Source organism: Scardinius erythrophthalmus (assembly GCF_964197995.2).
Source record: "Scardinius erythrophthalmus genome assembly, chromosome: 6".
NCBI classification, from domain to species: Eukaryota; Metazoa; Chordata; class Actinopteri; order Cypriniformes; family Leuciscidae; genus Scardinius; species Scardinius erythrophthalmus.
In genome coordinates, this window is record NC_138226.1 from 8,753,126 (window position 1) to 8,779,361 (window position 26,236).

The 26,236-nt window shown below is 35.5% G+C and overlaps 1 protein-coding gene across 4 annotated transcripts in view; it reads right to left on the bottom strand.

Annotated features, from left to right (window-relative positions):
* The window catches only part of gulp1a (GULP PTB domain containing engulfment adaptor 1a), a 54,163-nt gene that overhangs the window by 10,545 nt on the left and 17,382 nt on the right, over positions 1–26,236 (bottom strand). For 2 of the 4 annotated variants that reach the window (XM_081368766.1, XM_081368768.1), the window contains exon 2: positions 3,740–3,822. In XM_081368766.1, coding sequence (XP_081224892.1) covers positions 3,740–3,767 — 28 coding nt within the window. In that variant the 5' untranslated portion in view covers positions 3,768–3,822. Of the gene's footprint in view, positions 1–3,739; positions 3,823–8,816; positions 9,101–26,236 lie in introns of those variants that run through there. The other 2 variants (XM_081368767.1, XM_081368769.1) reach the window with 2 other exon arrangements.

Here is a 26,236-nt window from a genome sequence, read left to right on the forward strand (position 1 = left end):
AACTCATTTCAAAACTTAGCCACACTTTTTGAGGCACTCAGAGCAATAAGGGGTTTAAATTGGTGAGTTATAGATACAACGTGTCATGTAGTACATGTACTTCAAAGTTAATTATCAAGGTTCAAATGTTGTTTATTTTGATCTCATTCTTATCCTCATGAATCCATTGCTTATTGAAAATCTGCCAGTTTTTCTCCTTCCATGGATTGTCAGGGTATAGTTTGTACGCTGAGATTCTTCATAGAGTGTGATTCATTGGTCAAATGAAGAAAGCACACCTCAAAATGTCACAGTGTTCTTCTTGCGTACATCCGTGCGTAAGAACGGTAAGTGATCACAGTGGTGCAGAAACTGATGGCAGTGTCCGAAGAAATGCATTGCTTATTCTTAAATTTTTTGAAGGGAAACCAATATGAATGGAGAATGGGTAACAAAGAGAAAAATCTGGCAAAAGGTCATTAGAGAAAGCACTGAAATATGTCAAAAGTGATTGTGTCTGTGGTGCCATCAAAACATTTCTGTGCATATCTGAGCATCTCGACTCTCTCTTTGCCCTACTAATAGCAGGTTGAGCGTGTGTTGTGCATTTAATGAATTGTACTGAATTGGAAGCGCGGCCAAATATCGATAATTTTCCCACACTATAATATCCAATGATCAATGAGTGAACATCAAGTCTGCCAAATCAGAACATCTTGGCATATTCTTAACAGGATTCCTCTGCAAGGGCTTCAGAGGAGCGTGAGAGCCTTGGTAGTCTCTGCATCTAATTTTACAGCTCACTGCTTTGATTCACGGAGCTCTGAATGGCAATAAGGCGACGTTATAGCAAAAATAAGATAAGAATGATCTATTACAATAGTAATGCTTCTTTAAGCCACTTTAACAAACAGTAAAGAAATGCACTGGGAAGTGGGCACTAAGCCCTTGTTGTATTTCAATTGAAATAGATTTAAGAGTTGAAAACGCATTTTAATACACGTTCTGGAGCGCAAGCACCTGAGCAATTTTTCATTAAAGAAAGATTATGTTTTATCCATATTCGCAGGGTATTTCTGTCATCTCCAGCTACATGCTATGAAAGCCTGGAGGTATTAGTAATGCGATGATGACATGTTCAGAATTTTTTTTGTGCAAGCCTTTTGCAGGGAAATAAATAAAATGAAAGAAGATACAGAGACAGAAAAAGATGGCACAACGGTTACATGTAATAGAAGTAATTAGGTAGTATTGTGTATAATTTAGCTAAGGTTATACAGGATACTGTGAAGTGTTTTGGGAATACTAGATTGTCACTAATTAACCAGCCGAACTCCCCAAACATAATGATTTCTGAGCTTAAAAGCATGAAAAAAAAAAGAAAAGAAAAAAAAGACAAACAATTCACATCAGAGATTATGCTAAATCTTTTGTGCTGTTTAGGCGACTTCAAACTGATCATGTGTGGGTTCAAACTTGATTTTATTATGCTCTAAATAACAGACACTGTAGCTATTTAATGTTCTGTGTCTAGTAATTGGATGCATAAGTCTGGAAAGAATCTGGGTCCAATTATTTCTTTGTCATACACAAGCAGTTCTTCTGCCTTCGAGCTTTGTGAATTACCAACAATCTAATTCAGAAACTAACAGTCTATACCTGTTGAGAATGCGAAGAGTAATTGAACCTGTAACTTTACATTTCATTATTCTATATTTTTTCAGCAGATAACCCTAAAGAATCAAAACATTATTTGGTAACACAATTATTTGCAAACTATTAGTCTATAGTTAATTCATAGTTTATATATTGCAGTTTCTACCTTGTTAATAATAGTGAGTTATTCATTCATTGTCTGTAATTTTATTATTGTTTAATTACCTCATAAAAAATATTATTAGTAGTGTAATGTATTTTATGCTTTGTTACCAACAATAATTAATCAACCCATTATACTTGGTTAAATAACCAACCTAATTTGCTGAGTACAATTAACCCAATATGTGTTCAGTCCTACTGTATATTTACCCAACCCTTTTGTAACTTGATATCTATATGTCTATCATCAATCCATCCATCCATCCATCCATCCATCCATCCATCATAAAGCTCATCAACTTTTACCTAGAATATTTTATTAGGCTGAGTTTTATGAGACAAATGATCATACATTAACTCTGAAAAAGAATAATAATAATTCATGACCAAAAAAAAAAACACAAAAGACAGACATATTTACATTACCTAACTGAACAATGACGAATCACCCACCTCATTTTAAAGCAGGGTGGCATTAGTCAGACTCCATTAGACAGAAACCTCTTCTGTATCATCACATCAGAACTCACACTAGACACTGCTGGTAATGAATGCACGGCCATAAAATGATTACCGTCTCTCTCTGGTAAATGTCGCTATTGTTCGCTACTGAGAATTTAATGCTGTCTTTCAGACAGATGGGCTATTGGTGTTCTCCACGGTCCAACAGCACTGTTTGGACATTGTGACAGCAGGAACATCCGTGCAAGGCAGTGGAGGGAAATGTGTTGTGGCCGCAAGAGCTTTTTTCAGTGCCAAAATAATTACTTTGTTATGCCTAACCTCTTTATGAAATCAGATTACAGCTTTTTCTGGATAAATTAGCAAATTGTTACTGAATGTAGTACACTAGAGATGCACCAATACGCATGATGCAATACAATGACGACCAGTAGTTTGATTCATAATGATTTCACACATTCAAAGACATTGGTGATCAGCTATAGTGGCCTACTGAATATTATTAACAGTTTGTGAAAACATTAAAAAAGCCACCCTCAAATAATTAATCTCTATGTAATATAGTTGAAAATTACTGCACTAATTAAAAAAAATACCGCTATTGGTAATGGAAGGGCATTGGAAAAATGGTATTGTGCATAATATAATCTCTCATTCATATACAAACCAAATGTGTTACAGTCATCTGTGAATATATCTCTAAACATCATCATATCTTCCATCATCCCAAGGGATTTAGCATTGCACAGCGCTTGCGATTATAGTCCATATCTTCAAAGCAAGCCAGACAGAGCAACAGGAGCTCCTAACACAGAAATATTACCAGTGCAATCCCTGCCATCTGGGATCGAAGACTGTCCAGTTGGGTTTATCACATCAAAGATCCATTAATTCATTTTGGAAAGAAGGGTGGGACAGGTGGTTGTAAATACATAGAGAAAAAAACAGGCCTCTGGAGTCAGACAGGTTGTCTGCTCCAAGTCACAGAGAAATGACAGAAAGGGAGGAGAGACCAGGGGAGGAACAAAGAGAGGTTGAGGAAGAAAGAATAAGAGAGAGGAATAGGCAGACTATGAAAAAGGAGAGTCTGAATTGTAGATTTTTTTATAAGGGTTTCTGTTAGGCCTGTCAATTTTAACACATTTATATAACGTGAATAATCATTTTTAAAAAAAGCCCAAGTAATAAATACGTTTCTCTGGTCTGTAGTCAAATCTGTACTTTCAGCAATTTCCAAACATCAGAGCATTTCAAGCTTGTTCACATGTTCAATGAATTCAAATACACACAACAAAGTCTTTGAATCAATTTAATATTGATATTGATATATTTAAATAATACTGTGAATACAGTGTAATTAATTTGGTTACTTTTTTTGTCATTATAATTTTTGTATTGTTTGACAGCCATAAAGATTCTGGTCGATGAACAGACAGAGAAAAGAGAGGAAAGCAAGACAAAAAACAGGTACAGCGCATACCTTTTTTTCTGTTAAATGCCCGGTTCATGCTTGAAAACGCTCCGTCTTGGTTGCGATTTCCTGGAATGTGCCACTTCGACCTGCTGGGATGAGAGCATATATGGAAATTTACTCCAAGGAGTCAGAGAAGTAGGACTAAATGCTTCAAAAAAACAAAATTCTTTGAATTTGCCTTAAGGTTAAATCTCCTAGGGTGTGTTATTGCAGAAAATGTTACTGGGTTAAAAGCTATTGGGTTCACAAGAAATAACCCGTTTAAAAAACAAATATCTCTACTACAAAGAAGTACTACAGCAGGTAGGGGGAATAACAGTCAAAACTAGAAATATTATGGGTAACTATGCCCTTCATGGTTCAAATATTTGAACGTGTATTTGTGGAGGATTGTAGATGCAGTGTTTTCAAAAGTCAGACAGTGAAATTAAAGGTGTAGTAAGAGAAAATAAAATAAAAAATAAAAACACTTTAAATTGCTTAAGATCCCAATGAATGTAAAATTGGATTTGTGTGTATGAATTTGAGGCCATCTTTCTCCTAATGTACTCTAAGAAATGCTGTTAAAAGGGGATCAGACAGAACACACTTGTAGCCAATCAGCAGTAAGGGGTTGTACACCCATTAGGGGGGAGGTGCCCGTGTTGTTAAATGTGTTAATGTAATTGGTGGCAGAGCTATCGAGGTAGGGGTGTGATCCTTTTGGGTGGGGGCGTGTTTGTTTTGGCGAATTCAAATATGAACAGAGTTTCTCAGAAATCGCTTACTGCACCTTTAAATGTTAACAAACTACACTTTAGCACATATGAATTTACATATGAATTTTTATCCAATTAAATATTCTCTAGAATGAGAATTTCCCTTCCCCCAAAGCCACTATGTGAAACTGAAGCCTATAGCTATTGAGAAAAAGAGGAGAGCTCTATGCTAGGACTGCATGATATATTGAAATAAAATCAAAATCGCAATAAGACTTTGTGAGATTGTCAAAACAAGCAGGCTGTCATTTAAATAAATAAATGTGCTACCTTTTTATTTTGAATAAATTAAGATGAAAATATTAGTATTGCAACTTTTCAGTAGAATAAAGTTCTATTACTCCCCTTTTTATTTTACAGTAGAGTTATTACAATATATTTATTGTTTAATACTTTCATTTTTAATAATAATCACAAAATCATGATAATTACTTTTATTTTATAGTCAGTCAAAATCAGGGGGAATGAAAACTAAAGTGGAATGATAAAAAAAAAAAAACTATCAACACTACAGTAGATTTACTTAAAAACAATTTTCACTCAGAAATTGCAAGTAAATTTCATTTATTTATATTTACATTTAATCATTTAGCAGACGCTTTTATCCAAAGCGACTTACAAATGAGGAGAGCAATAGAAGCAATCAAACCAACAATAGGGAAACAATATCCAAGTGCTGTGACTAGTCCCAGTTAGTCTAGCACTGTACACGTAGCATGTTCTTTTAAATAGATATGTATAGAATATGTTCACAAATAATTACAAAGAACCGCCAACCCATTGAGTGTGAATGTGAAATATTGAGTGGAAAGACTATTTATGTAAAACATACTCCAATAATGTTTAAATATAACTTAATAATTTAGGGCTGAACGGTTTAGGAAAAGCTTTACTGTAATATTTTATTTTTAAGTAAAAAGTAATTTTTCATCTTTTTCTTTATTATTATTAATATTATTTTCTTTGCAGAAATATTATTTTCTTTTCTTTCCCACTCAAGAATGATTCATTCTTTCTAACTATAGCCATTAAAGTCATCTGATTAAAATTCCTGTTTTTCTTTATTGCAACGTATGGGCACAGAAAAACTAAATATCGCAACACCATTTTTTTCCAATATCGTGCAGCCCTACCCTATGTATCACTCAAAACGCCCTGCTTCAATAGGAAAAACAATGGGACAAGACAGAAAAAGGTGCTCATTTCAGTGGGTCTTTAAGCGCGACACTATAGCAAAAAAAATGAGGAAGAAGTCAAAAAGAAATTCCTTTCACTGCATGCTTGTTTCTAAGCTTCTCCCTCTCAGGCATTGTCAAACATCAGGAGATAAGCTAAGCCAATGACTTATATAGGCTATGAGACAAACTATTCAAATGTTAAGCCCAATGGGCAGACATATTACAATAGCACAGACGGATGAATGAATGGTGAAAGAAGAGAATGTAAGACATCCCTATGGAGGTCTATGTGCGCATTACAGATTTCCCTGATGCAGTGAAGACAAACCCTTTTCATAGAGGCTCTTCAGAGAAATACATCTTTAACTTCATAATGACTTCAGTGGAAGCTCATCACTCCCACTGCCTGTCTGTGACTTAGCAGTCATGTTAACTTAAACATGGCGCAAGTCCATCTTTTTTCCCGGGTATGTCTTCACTGAATTTATTGTGTGGCGCTAATCATGTTCATATCAAAATGCAGTAAGACAATAATAGAAAACTGCAGTTTTAATACTGTACACAACAGAAGATGAGCACAGAAATAATATATTCGTGTTATGAATAATTGAGTAACCTTAAGATTAATTGTCAACTGTCCATGGGGAATCTGAAGTGCACTTTTTTTTTCTAGTAAACTGATTAAATAGAAATGAAAGGGTGAAACACAGAAAAGCACACTGTTATGTGCTGTCCTAAGGGGAAATGGTAAGCTTCAAATAAACTCTATTGTCTGAAATGCTATTTTGATATGACTGAGAATTCACACAGCATCTGGCAAAATAAGCAGTTGTAAGAAGTGATTTTTATAGTGCGTTTTCATTTGAAGGGTGTGGAGCGTCATTGGAGGGAAACAGTAAATTATAATATTTTGGGATGACATCTTGGCACAGAAGAATGTGATTTAAGGTTTCATGACAGAACAATGCATTTTTTTTTGTTTTTTTAATCTTAAACATATCATTCACCCCACTTGGTACAACATGATGATGACAATATGTGAGCAGTTTAATGGTTTGAGCCAATGAGGCTCTTTGGGACCAACTGTGCAAATAAATACCTCTGTCTGTCTGTAAAGTATGAAATTGTGCCTTTATACGTGTACATATTTAGGCTCCCAAGTGAACAGTGCAAACAGACATCAGCATTACAGACTGCCAAGTTTAAATGCAAAGGGGCTGAACAGGAAGGCAGGCACTTGTATTTTTATTCACAGGCAATTTAGCTGTCAAAGAGCCAAACCAACGTACAAGGACAGCGGTCATCACTGACTGAGCAGGTGAAATCATGAGTTTGTCGCGTCACCCCTGCCAGCAGCCTGAGACCAAGAAGTGGAACAACTCTGAAAGAATTCCTAAATCATAAGGAGTTCAGAAAACTTATGAAAAAGGGCTGGCATATACTGAGTCATATTTATGGTCCCCATTGCACAAATTTCCTAACTAACACATTTTCTCCACAACTTCACAGGAAAAATGGTATGGGACCATTTAACATTCCACAGAGTGTACAAAATAAACTCTGTGGCTATAATGCCCACTCTTTCCCAGTTATTCTGCTACGCAATATTATCTGTTGCCCGGTCACACCTGGGCAAACACCTGGCTGTGCCGTCCGCCTGCCTGACTGACAGCAGCTGTGTTTGTTCTCCGTTTATCACTTCCTGGCTGGTCAGTCTGTCCCACAGGGGAGACCCTGAGACCGTCCTTTATGCTGAGCTGCAAAGTTTGCTGATAATATTTAGTATCTTCAAAGTCAACTCCGGCTTAGGCATGTCTGAGAGAAGCCAAAGCCATTTATAACTGTTGGGTGGAGAAGCTATGGTCCCCCAGATGTGAGGTCTGATGTTGCCTTGGTCCTTTTTGCTGGATTAAAAATAAAAATATAGTTGCAAACAGCAATTATTGGGAGCCAAGTGCAATTAATCTTTGAGCCCAAAAGCTCACAAAAAGATTTGTTGAAAACAGCTGTTTTTTCCTTTCAGGAATTGTCCATTTTAGTGAAATAGGCCATTTTGACGATGGCCCTCTAGACTACAACATTCTGCAGTGTGTCAAACACATACCAGGTGCACAACTTAGTTTTAATAAACTTTTATTTTCTTAAAAAAAAAAAAAAAAAAAATCAATATGTTGGAATAATGTCTTATGCAAAAATAAATGTGGGTATAGGGGATATTACTGTGAAGCTGCTTTGATACAACCTGTGTTGTGAAAAGCGCTATATAAATAAACTTGACTTGACTTATGCTAAAATAAATGTGGGTATAGGGGATAGTCAATTTTTTTTTTTTTTTTTTTTTTTTTTAAAGAACCACCAATATTACCATTTTTGCACCTTTTACTCTCACATTCATTCAAAGCAGAAGCTACACCAGGATCATTTATGGAAGAAAATTGGTTTTAAAAAGAACCTTTTAAAAACCTAAACTGACTATTAGGAAATTGTGTTTCTTTGAAAATTCTATCCAACTATCAAAACGTTCATTTTCAAATTATTAAATAAGATTTTAGGTTTTCTTATAAACAACAATATTTTGGGAAATGTTTCAAATAATAGTCCTTAACAATGAGCTGAAAGTAAAGAAAGAACAAAGGAGGACAACAAACATTCACATAACCATACTGATGTTTGGAAATAAAATAAAAATGACCTACTTTCTCATGAGAATTTCTTTTTTATAATGGTGTTCAAAAATCCAAAATTTGGATTTAAAAGCACAAAGCATGCAGCAGCTCAGGATGAACTGAAGAATGTAAACATCCACAGCCACACAAAAAAAAAAAAAAAATGTTAAGGCTGTTCAAAGTTGATGAGCATTCCACTGATATGACCCAGATCTGAGTCAACATTGCCAGCATTTACAACAAAACTACGCTTCACCACCTCAACTGAGCTGAGAAAAAGAAAAAGAAATAAAACTATCCTTTGTTTCCAACAGAACCCCATTTACTGAGCTCAAATAGCAAAATAGCAATGTTTATTAATTCAACCCTCTGCATTCCTTTCATGGATCAGTTGTTATTCACCGCTGAGCTCGGAGCCATACTCCAAACACTCATGTCCTTTCTGTCAGACCTCTCCACATAAAAAGGCCAACATTCTTACCAATAAAGAGAGGAGATTTCCAAAGCACCAGCCAGTGTCTTCTGCCAAATACGAACCAAATGAGGAAGCCAGTGGAGAGCGCTTTTAGACGAAGGCAAAAAGATGGGTGAAATGCAGAGCGACTGATTCGCTTTCACACAAGCTGGGATACTAAGGAGGAAGTTCCAGCAGTGCTTAATAGTTTTCAGCTGTGGACCAGATGGGGTTATGTGAAGTACTAAAGTAAGAGGGGCGGCGGGTTTGCAAGCAAAACGAGGTGTCTCATAAGTGTGAGAGAACCTCTTGAAAGAAAGGAGACAGGAAGAATGAAAGACGGAAATAAGTAGTGCTGTGTAGGGGGAACATTTTTCAGATTTATATCTCTGGAATACTTCATTCCAATTGGCCAATCAAAGCATTGTACAATCAAATATTTCTGTATGACAACAAAACTGTATATTTGTATCTGTATATTCCCCATTTATTTTCCTTTTCAACATTAGAATAAACCAACTGGCACCATCTTGCAACTCAAAATAAAACCGTAACACTGCAGTAACTGACCAACACTCTAAAAAGTAAAAGTTTTCACAGCAATGTCACAGAAGTGACAGAAGTTCTAGTGTGAATAATATTTCAATAATCAAAACGTTTTCCACTATAAATAACTTTTTATATAATCAAAGGGTTCCATGGATGTTAAAAGTTCTTTATTGAACCATTGATGCCAATGAAGAACCTTTATTTCTAAGAGTGAAGGCTGCTAGATGTGTTTAAAAATAATAATAATAATAATAATAATAATAAGACTAATAAAAAATATTATTATTATTATTATTATTATTATTATTATTATTATTGGTAATACTTTACCATAAGATTCCATTTGTTAACATTGATATCTGTTAATATTAGAAGCTAACTGACAACGAAAAGTTAAATTCTATAACAAATGTATTGCTCATTGTTAGTTAATTTTAGTTAATAAATTATCTAACATTAACTAATGGAACCTTATTGTAAAGTGTTAAAAAATGTATCTAAAAAGAAGTATCTTGCGGTATTTGGTCAGTGTTAGAGAGGCAAAAACATGCAAGTATCGGTAATTCACATAAGGACATTAACTCACTGAAAACTTGCTGAACAGATGAAAACAAAAAAAGTTTTCCATCACAGAAAAAAAACAACATCAACCGCTAACTTTCTGGTTCATACTTCAGCCACAGAGCAACTTGAGTGCAAGACAGTGGACTTTGGCAGCTAACGGTGTTATGCTCACTGAAATCTGACACCTATGCCTTATTCAACAAGGTCACAACTGTTACAGATGACCAAGACACTGGGCAGACATGGAAATCCACTGCTCATATATATATATATATATATATATGGTGAAAAGTACAGCCATTCTCTTTCTTCTCATCTCCAAAACTAAGTAGAGTGGTCTGGGTGGGGTTGTGCTAGTCTTGGCATAAGCAGTTCTGAGAATATTTTAAAAGATTCTTTTCCTTTATTATCCTAAAATTTGTTTTCCTTTCCATCATCTCGCCCCCTCCACCTTGTGTGGACAGATGTGGGGAGGGGAAAGTAATGCGTTTAAGACTTTGGCATTTTCCATTTCGTGAGTTAAAAGTACTTATTCTGTGGTTTGGACCATATGCTTTAAGAAGTGCAGAAGTAGTCATAATCTTACATGCACCTGGCTGACATTAGTAAGAAATGTTGACAATTAAATGTTTATCTTGTGAAAATCTGATAACATTTACAGATGAGCCAGAAAAGAATAAGCAGCATCAACAATGTGTCCTTAAACTACTAATAATGAAGGCAGAACTACACAAATGTAATACAAAAATAATCAACTGTTCATTTTAACGAATCAAATTAAACAGTTACCCAATGACTCATTTGTGCTACCCTTCAAAAAAAAAATTCACAGAAGAGTCCGACTGTCCATTTGTGCAATAATGCAATAAAGAGATTTTAAGCGACTCTTTCTGCAGGTTACAAGTTCATTTCTTAATGATTGAGTCAATTAATTGTCCATTCAACTGATCCGTTCAAAAACATGGATTCAGGGATGAAACAAGTGAACGTCTTTATGAGAGAGTCAGTGAATATTTCACTCATCAGATTAATTCAAAATCACTTGGCGCGTCCGAAAACACAGTAACACCTATACTGTCTGAGTAGGTCCTACATTTGAATTTGAACTTTGTGTCTGTTAAAAAAGTATGTTCTATATAGTGTGAATATGGGGTAGTATGAATGAAATTTGGACGTATTACATCCACCATATTGTTACCGTCACGTGACCTGCCCGAGTCAGTTGCGTTGCTTCACTGCCAAATATACACGACTGGACAACAATGATAGTCAAGTCCAGTCAACTTTATTTATATAGCATTTATACATAATACAGATGGTTTCAAAGCAGCTTTGCAGTGATAAACAGGAAAATAACAATTCAATGATGCAAACAGAATTCAATTATGCTGTAAAGCAGCTCTATGAAGACAATAGTAGTCATTATTATTCACTTGAAATCAGTTCAGTGTTGATTCATTTCAGCTCAATAACTGTATAAAGTACATCAGTTATAAAAGGAGTTCAATTCAGCTATAAAGCAGCTCTGCAGAAAACAGTGATGCGACTTACAGAAGATGAAAAGAAATGGAGTGGGTGATGAGATCTTGGCTGGGAGAAAGAGGAGCACAATCTTGTTAAGGTCGGAAGCTAGCTAAGGTAAAAGTCTTTGCATTTCTATTTCTGCTTTACCCCAGTCTTCCTTTTCTAGGAATGTACTTGTATCTGTATCTGATCATGGCACAAAAAAGGTATTCAAAACACAGCTCTGTGCCAAAATTCCTAGTGAGCTGCCAACGTAGGGAGCATTTTCAGGCATCATTGACAAGCTTTTAACTTGATTTTGAAGGGGCACCAGTGGTAGTCCTGGCTCACTTGGTTCCAACTTGGCTGCTTATTTTTAAAGGCAAAATAATTTGAAATCAATAGTGAGTTCAATCTCCCCTGCACTTCATGCAAGGAGCACTATTAGCTGCCTAAAGCATTTCAAATCAGTCATTTGAAGTTAAAGTGGTTTTCTTCATTAATTAGGATAAACAGGTTTTGATGAGCCATAATTACAGAAGAACTCTTCAAGACAAACCATATCATCAACTAATAGCACAACTCCAAGGTCGAGCAACAGAGCAGTTTCCAATAGGTCAGCTGTTGACATTTTCTGATTCAAGAGCCAGAGGAAACCAACACAGATTTTTTTTTTATATATATATATAAATAGACCAGAGCTTGCTGCTTATTCAGTGAGCAGAGATGTTCTACACTCTTCAATAATTTGATTGGTTTAGGGTTCACCAGGGTTTAAGAAGAGCTTGAAAGGCCACAGTCTACTAATGTCTAAAAGAACAATGAATAGATCATTTAAGAATTTCAGAGGCCTTTTGCTAAAGAAAGTTTGAGTGCTTTATCATTAAAGAGTATTTATAGACTAATATCAAATCGCAAGTGAGAAGCCCCAACCTCACAAATGCAGGGTCCAAAATTAACATTTTGCCACAAGTACTAGTGACAAGTGAATTGGGAAAGGCTACTTCACAGACATGAAAAATATGTCTACTTTTAAACAAATATTCTCTGATTATGTACATTTTTTCTCTAAAGGCGCGTCCACTGTACTGCAGAGATGGTGAGTCAGCATCATCAACTTCAACTTTGCAGCCGACACGGACTCAGAAAACACTAGTTTATTAATAAATAATTGTCTCCCTGCTATTTTATCAGACACATTCATAATCATTATTTTTGCCAGTGCTTTACGGCAAGCTTTATGTGTGTGCTTGAGTTAATATAAGTTGACCTATGGCTTAAATTAACGACTACTATAGTCGACTAGAAAAATCTTTAGTTGGGGGCAGCCCTACTGAAAGTAAAATATTTCTTAGCAGCTCTGAAAATGTGAGTTGCATTATTTCTTGATTGTTTTGTCATTGCACATAAGTGAAAAATAATTAAGTTGATTGCTTATCTTGTAGCATCATATTCAAGCTAGAAAAAATGTACATCAGTGGAGTTCAGAACTCAATTTAAATTATTCATTAGATTGAACTTCCGTGTGAATTTTCCACCCACTGGTGCCCAATTTTTACTTGGCACTTCAAAGTGCCGATATTCAGAAAAAACACATGAACACTACACTTCAGATCCAAGTCAACATGCTCAGTGCTAAAGGAGCTACACTACAGTGCTTTTTATGTTTACAGTATTAGTGTAAGGGAGGTCATTTGGACCATTTTGTCCCACATCCCCAGGTCATTCCACCTAAATCAACAAAGCATGGCCTTCTGATAACCACATGATTATCTTTTAAAGCAAACCCCTTAGCAGTACTGAGACAGAACATGTGTTTACAACCACCAGTGGATCTTGAGCACGAAATGTGGGATTCGGACTCAATGATACACTAGGAAAATGTACCCATCGGTCTATTCAGACTATAGATAGCAGGAAATGAAGTCCTCATCCATTCATTTCAAATAGTACACACTCAATACAATAAGCATGTTTGCTTTGAACAGCTGACAAATATAAATATATATATATATATATATATATATATATATATATATATATATATATATATATATATATATATATATATATATATATATATATATATATATATATATATATATATATATATATATATATATATATAAATATTTAAATATTTGAAAGTGACAGTAAAGACATTTACAATGTTACAAAATAATCTATTATTTAAAAAACTGCTGTCTGTTTGAACTTTCCATTCAACAAAGAATCCTGAAAAAAAAAAAAAATGAACATGGTTTCCACAAAAATGTTAAGCAGCACAACTATTTTCAACATTGGCATTTATTGACAACCAAACCATCAAATTAGAATAATTTCTGAAGGATCATGGGACACTGATTTGGAGTAATGGCTTCTGAAAATTTAGCTTTGCCATCACAGGAATTAATTATATTTTAAAACATTAAAATATGAAACAGGTATTTTCAATTGTAATTATATTTTACTATAGTACTGTTTTACTTTATATTTGTTCAAATAAATGCAACCTGCATACAATCTTTTTTTAAAAAAAGATTTAAAAATACAAAAATATGTAAATTACATAAATTTAAATCATATCAACTAAATTATGCATTGAATTTAATAAAAATGTTTCCTCTGTCCAACAGTATAGTCTGACAGCCCTCAAAAATGTAGCCTCTCATATCCCATGATTACCTCTCTCTGCCATGCAAGGTCGCATAACGTGGTCCATCAGAGAGAGAATCAGAGGCTCCTGCTCTATATCTGTAAAAACTGAATTACAGCCGGCTCACTCTGTCAAAGCCAATGTACCCACGGCTGCAGAGCCAATGGATCATGATCAAGTGAATCTAGAGCATAGAAAAACCAATGTCTAACCCTCTCTGTCCCCTACACGCACACTTCTGAAATGCAGCATATTCCCATCTGTGGTCAAGACAATTTCAAACATTTAACACTAATGAGAGAGGAATATAGAATCTGTAAACACTACACTGAGGAGACCTAATTGCCAATTAGAGTCTGTTTGCAGTGGAACTAACAGATGTTGTGCTGCAACCATAAGAAGGACTTTTCAACAGATGAAATGCCATTTTTGATCATCTCTACGAGCATCTGATTTATCATAGAACATCTCCTTTACTAAAATCGGTGTCCTTTCAAACATATTTATGACTGGTGAAATTGATGCCTTGATAAGTCTAAGTTGCACCAGTGCCGACTGTGAAGTTATAGAGCAAGATATAGACCAAGTCTTATTTCTTATTTAAAAGAAGAATGTAATATATTTCCAGTGGGACAAATATGCAGAATATGATGCGACTTCAGATGCAATGTCACTGGAATGAATTAAAAAACATAAAATCATGCAATTCTACAACCAAAGTTGAGAACAGCATAAGACCGTGGATAAGACCTAGGCCTACTCAAATTGTGAAAGTTTGCATCACTTCAACAAAGAAAGGAAAAAAAAAACGTCTAATGCAGTTATTAATGCAAAGAAGTAACTCTAAGACAACGCCACTTGAGACACATGTATAAGAATAATCAAATACTGTGGCCGTTATGCAGACAAACATTGCCAACTAAAAAGTAGCTTATTGTTCATCCCAAAGGGTCCCGAAAAAGGAAAATCACAGGCAAAGAAGATCAGAAGAATATGGTTCTGGTCATAACTCGGAATAAAAATGGACTCTTTCTGAGAAAATAATTTCTAAATATACAGCTGGACGAAGACAACAAAACAATGTTCTGAGAAAAACCACCAAGAAAATGATCAATTCTTCACTTAGATATTTAGAATCAATGTGAAGCCAAATAGCTTTGGGCGTACGTGAAACCTATTGTACAATACAAACCAGAGTAACTGGGTATCATACAGCAATAGTAGGGTCATTCCTTACCAACTTTTCTTTTGGAATCTTAATTTGTAAAGCCCTAGTTCAGTCCCATAGAAATTGGGACCCCAATGTGACTCCATTTCCAAATTGTTATTTTACCCCTTTTCAATTTAGGTAACATTTTAAACAGATGATAGTTAGTGTAATGTATCTTGTTTCCCTCTATCAAAACAATTGAATACAACACACCTCTCTGAGTCCCCAAAACAAACATTTTTCCGAAGTTTAAATGTCTATAATTCAAGAAGTGTTAAAGATATCTTTATGTAAATTTAGATATTTGTTCTTATGAAACTTTTCTTTTGGAATCTTCATTTTTAAGGCCCTATATGTTTCAATGCAGAGATATTGGGATGTCAATGTGGTAACGTATGTTACGATACTGCGTGTTTGAACTCTTGGTAGCTTCAGAAGCTATTAAAATGAATAAAACCCCATCTTCCAAATATCCCTAAAACTGATTCAAATATAGATTCTTATAAAATGTACTTCTGAGAGCAAGTCAATATGCCTCAACTTTACCATTTTCAGTAGATTTGTGGTACTAAGAGTGTTATGTTTTATGCAATTCTTTTGATAGAGGGAAACAAGATTTCTAGTTTAAACAATATTTATTCTTCAGACATTCCTCTTTAAATGCAGTAAGTATCAGCTGTGTGCAAAGTAAACCATGTTTGGTTTTTGATCACTGAAAATGGGAAAAATTCAACAATTTGAAAGCAACTGACCTATATAGCCTAGGGCCTTGAAAACAAAGATTTCAAAAGGAAAGCTTATAAAGAATGAGAATCTGGAAGGATATTAAGATATATTGAATACTTTTAAAGTTACAGGCATGCAAACTTTGGAAAAACAATATTTATGGAAATCAGACAGGTACTGTATTGTTCTATGCAATTGTGTTAATAGAAAAACAGGATATATTTCTAGTTTCAACATTATTTGTTCTTCGGATATTCCTCTTTAAAATAAAAGCATCAGCAGTATGCAAAGTGACCCAAATTTGGTTTTCAACCACTGAAAATTTGTACAATTTACTCATGTAGCCACATTTAGATCCCCATACCAAAAGGAAAGTTTGTTAAGAACAGAATCTAAAACGATATTAAGATATCTTCTTTACTACTTCTTGAGTTACAGGCATGCAGACTTGAGGCAAAAAACATGTGTTTTTTTTAGCCGTCACAGTTGGCATATAATGCAACAAAGATTGCTAATTTGCTGAAGTTAACAGATTTTACTAACAGACCTCTGTGTAAAAATAAAATAATGATTCTGCCATCTTTCTAAAGTCATTTTACACCCCTGTAATTTGGCTCCAAATCTCAGTAAAACATCCATCCATGACATTTAATATTTTGGCTTTCATCACTATTTATGTTTGTCTTTGTACAGAAAAAAAATGAAAAAAATGAAATTTGTGATTTGACATGGAATGACCCAATATCATAATCGTAAGTGGACAAATAATTTCTTTGATAGAAAACAGCATGATTGGAAACCATGGGAGGTAAAAATGCAGTGCGACTACCAGAAGCTACAGTCAAAAAGTACATTACCACAAAGAACACAAAAGATTTCATCAGCTAATAAAGCATGAGATGGGATTTCATGGTCTTGAGAGCAAAGCAGACAACTTGCACCTCTTCTGAGAAAAGATTTCCATATACTTTTTCCCTTTAAATGATTCACAAATCTCCTTAGCCTAAGTCAGCAACAAAACACCACAGTACTCCAAAACTCCAGACCAAGCACCACATTACTGTATGCAAACAGGAAATGAGATTTTCTGCTGATGATCCTTTTGAAATACTTGAAGCTATTCAACATTCCTTTTTAGACTTCATTTAAAAGGAAGACGCTGGAATCCTTTTGCACCAATTAATTTTTTGTATACGTTTTGGTGTAAAAATTCTCCCTAGACAGACTATACTGCCAATCCCAGCAAACCTAGTCTTAAATTTAACATTCACCCCAAATATTAGGCCAAAAAACACGGTGTACATGCTGTTAGAATCAAGAGGAATGTGAAAAAGCCATTTTGACTTCCTGCCCACAAAAACCCAATGATCCCCCCACATCTGGTGAAGTCATACACATTCACCTCAAATGTAGAAAAAACATCCAGGCAGGGGGGAGAACATTTTATAGACCGAAAACTGGATGGCCTTGAATATGTTTAGCATTAAATATACTCATTAACAAAAGTTAGCTGAGACATGACCTTCTATTCTACATGCCAGTGAAAATATTTTTTGTGATTAGTGAAAACTGTTAAGGTCAAAAGATTATTAGGACAGTTCAGTATAAAGTCTGAAACCATTGGGATGAAGAAGAGTCAGTGAAACGCAAGCAAAATGAAACTCGATCACAAGGAGTTCCTGTGCAATTCATTCAGTCCTTTCTTGAATGGAGAATGGTTTACGAACAATTTTCACAGAAATTCGGGTTTCATCAATACGGCCTGCTGAGTGAACCTTTAAAAGTATGTATGAAAAAGATTATTTAGATAGCAAGTCAAGGAGGTGCTTTAAAAAAGAAAATAGTGAAGGATGAACATATTAATCAGACACAGACCCTGCTGTCCTGAGGACTGTTCCAGATAGATTGATATTTCTGCTGTCATCAGCAGAAAGGGCCCACAGGATATGACAGGCATTTTGTCTTCATTTGATTCACATGAAGTAGTTTGAGGGCTTCTCAAACACACCAGCAGAATGTTCAAGAGCCTTTCTAATACTACTTGATGTCAGCACATCAAAATTTCTATACTTATGGAGGGGAGGAAAATGTGAGTGACATTTAGGACAGAGGGAAATTGTCCTTTAGCCCTTTTCAATGGAGAGGGCTTACTGCAAACACTGCAAGGAAACTAATGGATTCAGTGAATAATGGACTGGCCACATGCTTCTGTTAAAAGCAGTGATGTGAAGACGGTTAAAAAAAGGTTAAAGAAATGGGCAGGAAAGGGTTTGTTGGTAGAATCCTCCATAATTTTACAAGGTTTTAAATAAAAAACACGTCCTTATTCTAACAGATTTCTCACTCTAAAGGGATTCTGGCCGATGTAAAGCCCTTTTAACCCTACTAAGTGCTCCAAGCCACATTTCCACCACAGTCTCAATGCCAATGTTCTGGCATGGGCAGATAAGAGCCTCAAAACCAGCCACATAGACTGCGACAGAATGAATTTTGGAAGCTATTGGAGACAAGCTTCCAAGAGCCAGACACAACCTTTCCATCTATTAAACCAGTTACAAATGCTTGCTAAAACTGAGGTCAACAGAGCCAAACAACCATCCCCCACTGAGCAACCTTAAGGAGCACAAATGGATTATTCTGACTGTAAACAGCTTCAATGAAGCTTCAGCTTGAGAAGGAAACAAAATCAGTCTGAACCTTAATATTCCGAGAGGCGCTACTCCATTATTGTTCTTTTAAAGCCAAAGCTAATAAGTCGAGAGTGCTGAGAAAGAGGGAGGATAGAAACAGAGGTAGTGGCTACATTACTGCCTGACCCAGTTAGAATAATTGATTTCATGTGTCAACTGAGTCAAGTTAAGTTGAACAGTAATTCCGAGAATGTAAAATGGAATTAATCAGGCTTCAGACCTGAACTGCAGACAGGGAGACCTCTGGCTGAAAAAGACAGGGAGCATTCACGTTATCGATTAAACCATACTTGAATTTCAGTATTTAAACTAGGTGAGTTTACATAACATTGAATACATATTGAAAACAAAAAACTGTAGCCAAAGTAGACTTGGAAAATAATCATAAAGATTTGATCATAAAGAGAATGTTCTAGGCTACCTCCATTGTCTGGTAAATACTGATTATTCTTTCTTGGCATTTGTAATTTAATATAGAAAGAATTTTTTCTATATATTGGGAATATATTGTTTTTTAATCTTCAAAATATCTGTTCCACTGAAGAAAGAAGAGCATACCGTTTTGGAACAAACTGATGCCACAACTTTCATTTTTGGATAAATTAGCCTATCCCGTTAAGAGTGTGCTAAAGGTACAGCAGTGTACAGTACATTGAAAGTTGTTACAACCTTAAGGTACCATTTTTGTAAATGTTTAACATTTATTAACAGTGCAGAATTTTAGACAAACATTTTTTTTTCAAACTACAATACTTGTAAGTGCAACTTAATTATCTTAATATTTATGAATATAAAAAATATAGTTGTGTTGCACCTTTTCTGCAAGTGGCACTCCATATGTTTGAATGGACATGATGCTTCTGTGAATACCGGCGCAAATAGCAAAGAATAGCAAAGAAAATGCCTCAAATAATTCAATATACAGTCTCTGTTGATGAGCCCAAATGGACCCAGTTAAAACCTTTCTGCAGTATGTCTGTCTGCTTGTTCACAGCAGGACGGTCAACTATAAACTGCGGTGAAAAACAAGAAAGCAGCATTCAGCTTTGTTTTGCAATGGTTCCAGAACTATTCCAGCTTCTATAAATAGAAAGCACTCTAAATTAACAGTACTATGCAAGATCAGGCTATATTTTCAAAAGCTATTGGTGATTGAGACATTCAAACTGAAAAGCCATTTAAATGCATCTATCAATCACTGTCTGCAGTCCTTTCTCCATTGCTTTTGATGTGAGCAGAACATTATCCAACTAGAAAATAGGTCTTTTATTAATTATGGGCTTATAAAACTGGAATTAGAGCTATTATTTTCACATTTAGTGGACTGGCAACCCGCTATATTAACTGATCACTCAGACATGTACAGCTATACTATTTTCTGTTTTACATGCTCACCAGCCATGTACACATTTTCCGAGCTTAGATGTCTGTGCTCTCAATGGAAGCTGGTGATAAGAATCGAATAAAGAGCCATTGAACACTAACCCATTGGCACTTTATCTTGTGTATAGTGTGTGTGTCAAAAATACCTGGTGGAAAAACAATCATTGCCATTTTCTGTGGCAGTAACGCTACCCCATATATCAGTCTTGTGACATTAAAGCTCTCATATAGCGGAGATAGAGATCAAAATGACCATATTACCAAAGTCATCTTGACACAAACTCATAATTATCTATAGATGAAAGTAATCCTATTGTCAAAGGAAAACATGGAATATATTGCATTTTAAAAGCCATTTGATGTTCTTTTTGCTAGGGGCTCTTTTATAAAACTGATTCTCTAAAGCAATGAATTGCACAAATAGCACGTAATATGTCACAAATTGAATACCAATTTAGTTAGAAAAGCTTTATTTCCTGGAGGAAATTAATTGGTCTGGTTAAATTTAGATTAATTAGAGAGGTAATTTGATTAATTATGGTCTATGCCTAGTGGAAAATAATTACATACTTGAATGATAAACTTCTGTTGGAGGCTTTATATTGTGTGTATACATTGTGTACTTATACTGGAAGTCAAAACTGAGTTAGTAACTGAAAGGTTGTTGATTCAAACCCCTAAAAGGGCTGATCAATAAACTATCTTCTCTGTGCCCTTGAGGAAGACACTTCACCCTAGGCTGCCATCTATGTACTGCAAAGACGCTTTGATAAAAGTCCCAACTACTGACAAAGTAGTAAACAACAGTAACCATTGAAAGAGAAGAACTGACACCACATCCCATATAACTCTGATTTGTATGGATGAAATTACGGTTTACAAAAATAAATAAATAAAAACACTCGACATCGACACTTCAACACCCAGAAAAAAAGCTGTTTTAGATTAGCGCTTCATTCAATTTGAGCTGAAAAACAGTGGTGTGTGGGGGGCTGAAACACCATTTCCAAAAGAATACTGGGGATCCAGGATCCATGGCTGGTGTGATCAGGATCATGATCCATGGCTAGTGTGGAACATTTTCACGGTACCACACAGACCTCAGCTGAAAATGACCGTGTTAATAATCCAATAATGTTGTGTGACATTGTGATAATTTCATCTATGCGGAACCTCTCACTTTTTCTTCAAAGTGTCTATATTCCGGGTGAGATACAGGATAAGATTAAGGCTCAAACACAAACAACATGGAGGATGGGTGTCCTTTCATCCTAATGCATTTCCCAAAATGTTCTGGCATAAACTACAAAGACAGGCAAAGGCAGACTGAATGAAACTGAGATCAAAAAAATTTGCACTTAACAGATTTCCATGTATGCCATAAAGTGGTGTTGTAAAAGTGGTGAGGTAAATGTGTTGATCCAGGCTAAGCAATTCTAAAACAAATATATAAAAAAAAAATTTCTAAATTCTGATTGGATGAGCCACACCTCTGACCACACTCTCTGTTAATGTGCCAAACTGCCATGTTGTCGAATGACTTCAGTAGACTTGGAAAATAGCACATAGGTCATATGGACTACTTTTATGCTGCTTTTGGGTAGTTTCATTGTAACTTCATGGAAAGATTTACCAGAAACATGTAATAAACCAATCAAAGCTCATTGGAAAAACATGCATTTACCTACATTTTTGCAAAACTCCAAAAACTTTCTTACACATTAAATTCACTGCAGTTTCCAGCTGAATTGAACACTAGAGGTAGTTAAAGACCAACAAATTTTACTCCTCACCATGATTACTATGACAGATAATCCATTAACAAACATTTATTTTCACATGGTTTCTTGCACTATATTATGCTATGACAATTTAACCATAGTGCATGAATTGTAAACTAATACATTTAGATGTTTGCATCACATAACCTGGTGAGTTCCATATGTACATTATGTCTTTTCTGATGTAACAAACTTGCTGGATAGCTCAGTTAGTACTGCATTGCAGTTGTGATATGAAATTGCTGTTCACAATCAAACGTGACAACAGCGACACAACCCACCCCACCCCCCACTATATTGCACATTTTGATATTTGCATCACATAACCAGCTCCATTTGTATTTTTTTCTGATTTAATAAACTTGCTCGGTAGCTCACCTGGTAGTTGGTATCGCATTGCACTTGCTTTGCTGAGCACTCAGGTATGAGTCTCGTGAAACAAGACACAATAAAAGAGCTCAAACACTTGTAGAATCAAGCTAAAATGGCATGGCTGCTTTAACTGATGCATTTATCTTACGTTTTCTTTTGTTAACACTACCATCATTAACCTTTTAGCACCACTCACCAGACATTTTATTTCCAAACTACCAAGATGCGTACTACAACCAGTGTAATACAACGTTGGCCATTTTGTTGCCGAATTTTTTTTTTTTTTTATAAAACTGAACTTACTTTTTTAGCACCTTTCACTGGACATTTCACATTGAAAGTGTCCTAAAAAATGTAAGAAGCATTGTAATATAATTATGCAGAAATGTTGCCATAGGCACATTTTCCCAATGAGCCTGGGTTGCAATAAAAAACAAGAGCATGAAGAGAACATGCCATTTTGCTAGACTCACATGGTCACATGAACAGAATGATTACCATCAATCACAGTCTTTTATCCCAAACACTGGTGGAGCTCTGACAGATGAAGAGGACAATAATGAGGCACATAGCCCTGGATGGCAATAATGAAAAAGAAGACCACAGCTTACAAGATAAAACCAGCCCGCCAAGATGTCCTACAGCTGCTTGCAGCTCTGTCTCCACGGGAGCTGCAGAAAACACCCAATGTCAAAACATGAGAGTGCAAAAGACCCACAACTGAGGAGACATTGATGAGAGATTTGATCCATTAGATTACAGGGTTTGACATAGACTTGAACTTGAACATTTGAATTCTTGCAAAAAGAAAAATCCTGTGATTTCAAATAATCTGCTGTTTTGGTGTTCCACACCCTTGTGAGCAGTCTATGTAAAGAGCAAAAAATAAATAAAAAAGGTATGTAGCACATTCTGCCTCCTGGGACATACTTTAGGCCGATAGCATTGCATATATCTTTAGCAGATAACATAATGTAATGTAACTGCTAAGTGAAAAAACGATTAGTTTCAATATGAAAAACGAATCAAAAATGTGTTCAATCTAATTAAAATTGCTTTGCTCAATATCTGTGCACAAAGGCATATATTTGCTACATTTTTTACACAAATGTAAAAAATTACAGGCTGTTAAAGGGATAGTGCACCCAAATATTCTAATTCTTTTTACATTTCTGTATCTTCATTAACATCTACGTAACTGACATTTTGACGCTTCAAAAAGTTCATAAAGAGATCGTAAAATGAATCCATATGAATTTTAGTCCAAAAGAGACATGATCACTTTATATGATGAACAGACACTTCAATATGGTAAACGGATGCTTAAGCATTTTCGCTTGATGTCCGAGAACCAATGAGGTTCATTCTCGTGTTATGCAGCACGTTTGAGTTTCAAGAACCAATGAAATTCATTCTCGTGTGTTATGCAGCACATTTGAGGTTGATCTTCTGTTTATGTCCATTGATCAATGTGAATAAAAGCCTAAATTCAATCTGTTCATCATATAAAGTGATCAACTCTTTTCAGAAAATTTAGACTAAACCGCTCAATTCACATGGATTAGTTTTTCGATCTCTTTACAAACTTTTTGAAGCATCAAAGTGTCAGTTGCATAGCTGTCAATGGAGTGACAGAAATCGCTCTGATTTAATCAAAAAGATCTTCATTTGTGTTCCGAAGAAAGTATTACGGGTTTGGAGCAACATGAGGGTGAGTTGACAGAATTTTTTTTTTTTTTTTTTTTTTGGTGAACTATCCTTTGAGCAAGTTGGTACACACAAAATAAACTAATTTTGGAAGAATTAAATTCACAAGATGAAGAAAAATCTATCATTAGTTGAATGATAGGTAAGGTTTTATCTGAGAATTGCATCGATTTCACTGCTTTATTTGATGTATGGGTTTATCGTACACCTCTGAGGAGAATATAGAGGCATTTATCATGTAATCATATAGCATGATAAAAAAAAAGATAAATCTCTCAAGATTTAAGCTTTGACTATCAGAGCAAAGATTAAAAAAAATGTTTAAAAAAGATTTAAAACAAAACTCAACAGCACAAATTAAGAATTAACTAAAATATAATTCTTGAAATTACATCACAGGCATGATCACAGAATCACATCACTAAAAATGAATGTTGAGAAAATTCACACATTATTTTCTGTGATTAATGTGGACAACATAAAAACAATTAAAGCAGAATCTCCCCCAGAAAAACACCACCACCACCACCAGCACTTTCACAAGACGGAACAAGTAAAAAAAACCTGCTATACATCTCTCCAATTATTTATGTTCTTTTTGATACGTTAAGACTACTTTTTATTCTTCAGAATTGCGACATTGATGTCTTAGAAGCAAAAGGCTTCATTTGCGTAATATGGTATTGAGAATGTTGGAATGGAACAGAAAAATGATGTATTACAATATAGATTACAATCATAAAGCCCATTTTATAAGCTCCCTCAGTCCTCAAATAGAGAAGAAAAATCCTGGTCTGCTGTCAGAATTAAACTATGATACAAGCATAACAAGCATGCATGCAGCATGCTTCCAACCAAATTACTGGAATATAAATCCAATTGCACAGCAATGTATTTACACCCTGTCTAACTATCTTCACAAAGGGCAACAAAGGTAAAACAAAATGTCCTGGCTCACAGAACAAAAGAAGAGAGGCCAAGCCAGGCCAGCTAGAGGGAGCATGGGGCCAGCAGTGAGATGAAAGGCTGGAAGCACAAAGCAGCAGTGGGCGGTGATGGGTTCTTTATCTTGACTCTGCAATAAAGAATCAGCAATGCCATAAGTGATCTACTTTTCTGACAGAATACTAGCTGTGTCAAAGGTAGTAAAAGGCCATTCTGTAATAAACACTTCGGCTTTGAGAAAACTGCCCAGTAACAAAAGCGTCAAAAGCTCAGGCCGTGTGGTTCAACTTCATTCTGCTGATGGACTGGAACATGGAACATTCCAGAAGACAAAAGTGTTTTTTTTAGGTCTTTCTGAACATCCTCTCTGTCTCTGTGTTTTATTTAAGCGTGTAATTTCTGCGCTACCAGTGTCACCAGAATAAAATTTGTATTGGTCAGACAGTACCTCTCTAAACCAAACCATTGCTGTGTCAGGCTATTCGGATTGTTTAAAAAACTAAATGGGAGACCAGCAAAGAAGCTTAAGCTATCTTAAGATGTTTTTTAGTTGTCTCTGCATAAAGTTGAGTAAGGAGAAAGTATTATAACATTACATAAATCACCCAGAACGATTAAGGAGAAATATGGCAGATCTGACAAAACTCTTAAGGGTAGCTGCGGGATTCATGTCCAATTTCTAGAAGTTGAAACAAGTGGAAAAAGGGTATTCACACAGTGCATAAATCCTGGGATTATGCATTACTCAGGTTTTCCCACACTGTGTGTGTGTGTGTGTGTGTGTGTGTGTGTGTGTGTGTGTGTGTGTGTGTGTGTGTGTGTGTGTGTGTGTGTGTGTGTGTGTGTGTGTGTGTGTGTGTGTGTGTGTGTGTGTGTGTGTGTGTGTGTGTGTGTGTGTGTGTGTGTGTGTGTGTGTGTGTGTGAGTTGGTAATCATCACGTTGTGGGGACAAAATGTCCCCACAAGGATGGCAATATCCGAAATCCTTGTTCGTGTGGGGACATTTTTTGGTCCCCATGAGGAAAACGGCTTATAAATCAAAAAAGTGATGTTTTTTCGAAAATGTGAAATTGCAGAAAGTTTTCTGTGATGGGTAGGTTTAGGGGTAGGGTTAGTGTAAGGGAATAGAATATACAGTTTGTACAGTATAAAAATCATTATGTCTATGGAAAGTCCCCATAAAAAAATGAAAACACTACATGTGTGTGTGTGTGTGCGTGTGTGTGTGTGTGTGTGTGTGTGTGTGTGTGTGTGTACGTACTTGTACAACTATCTTTGTGAGGACCAGTTTGAGTTTTAGACCATTGGAGTGAGGAAAAAGAGAGTAAAGTGGCTGGTCCTCACTTTCTGAGACCCCTTTA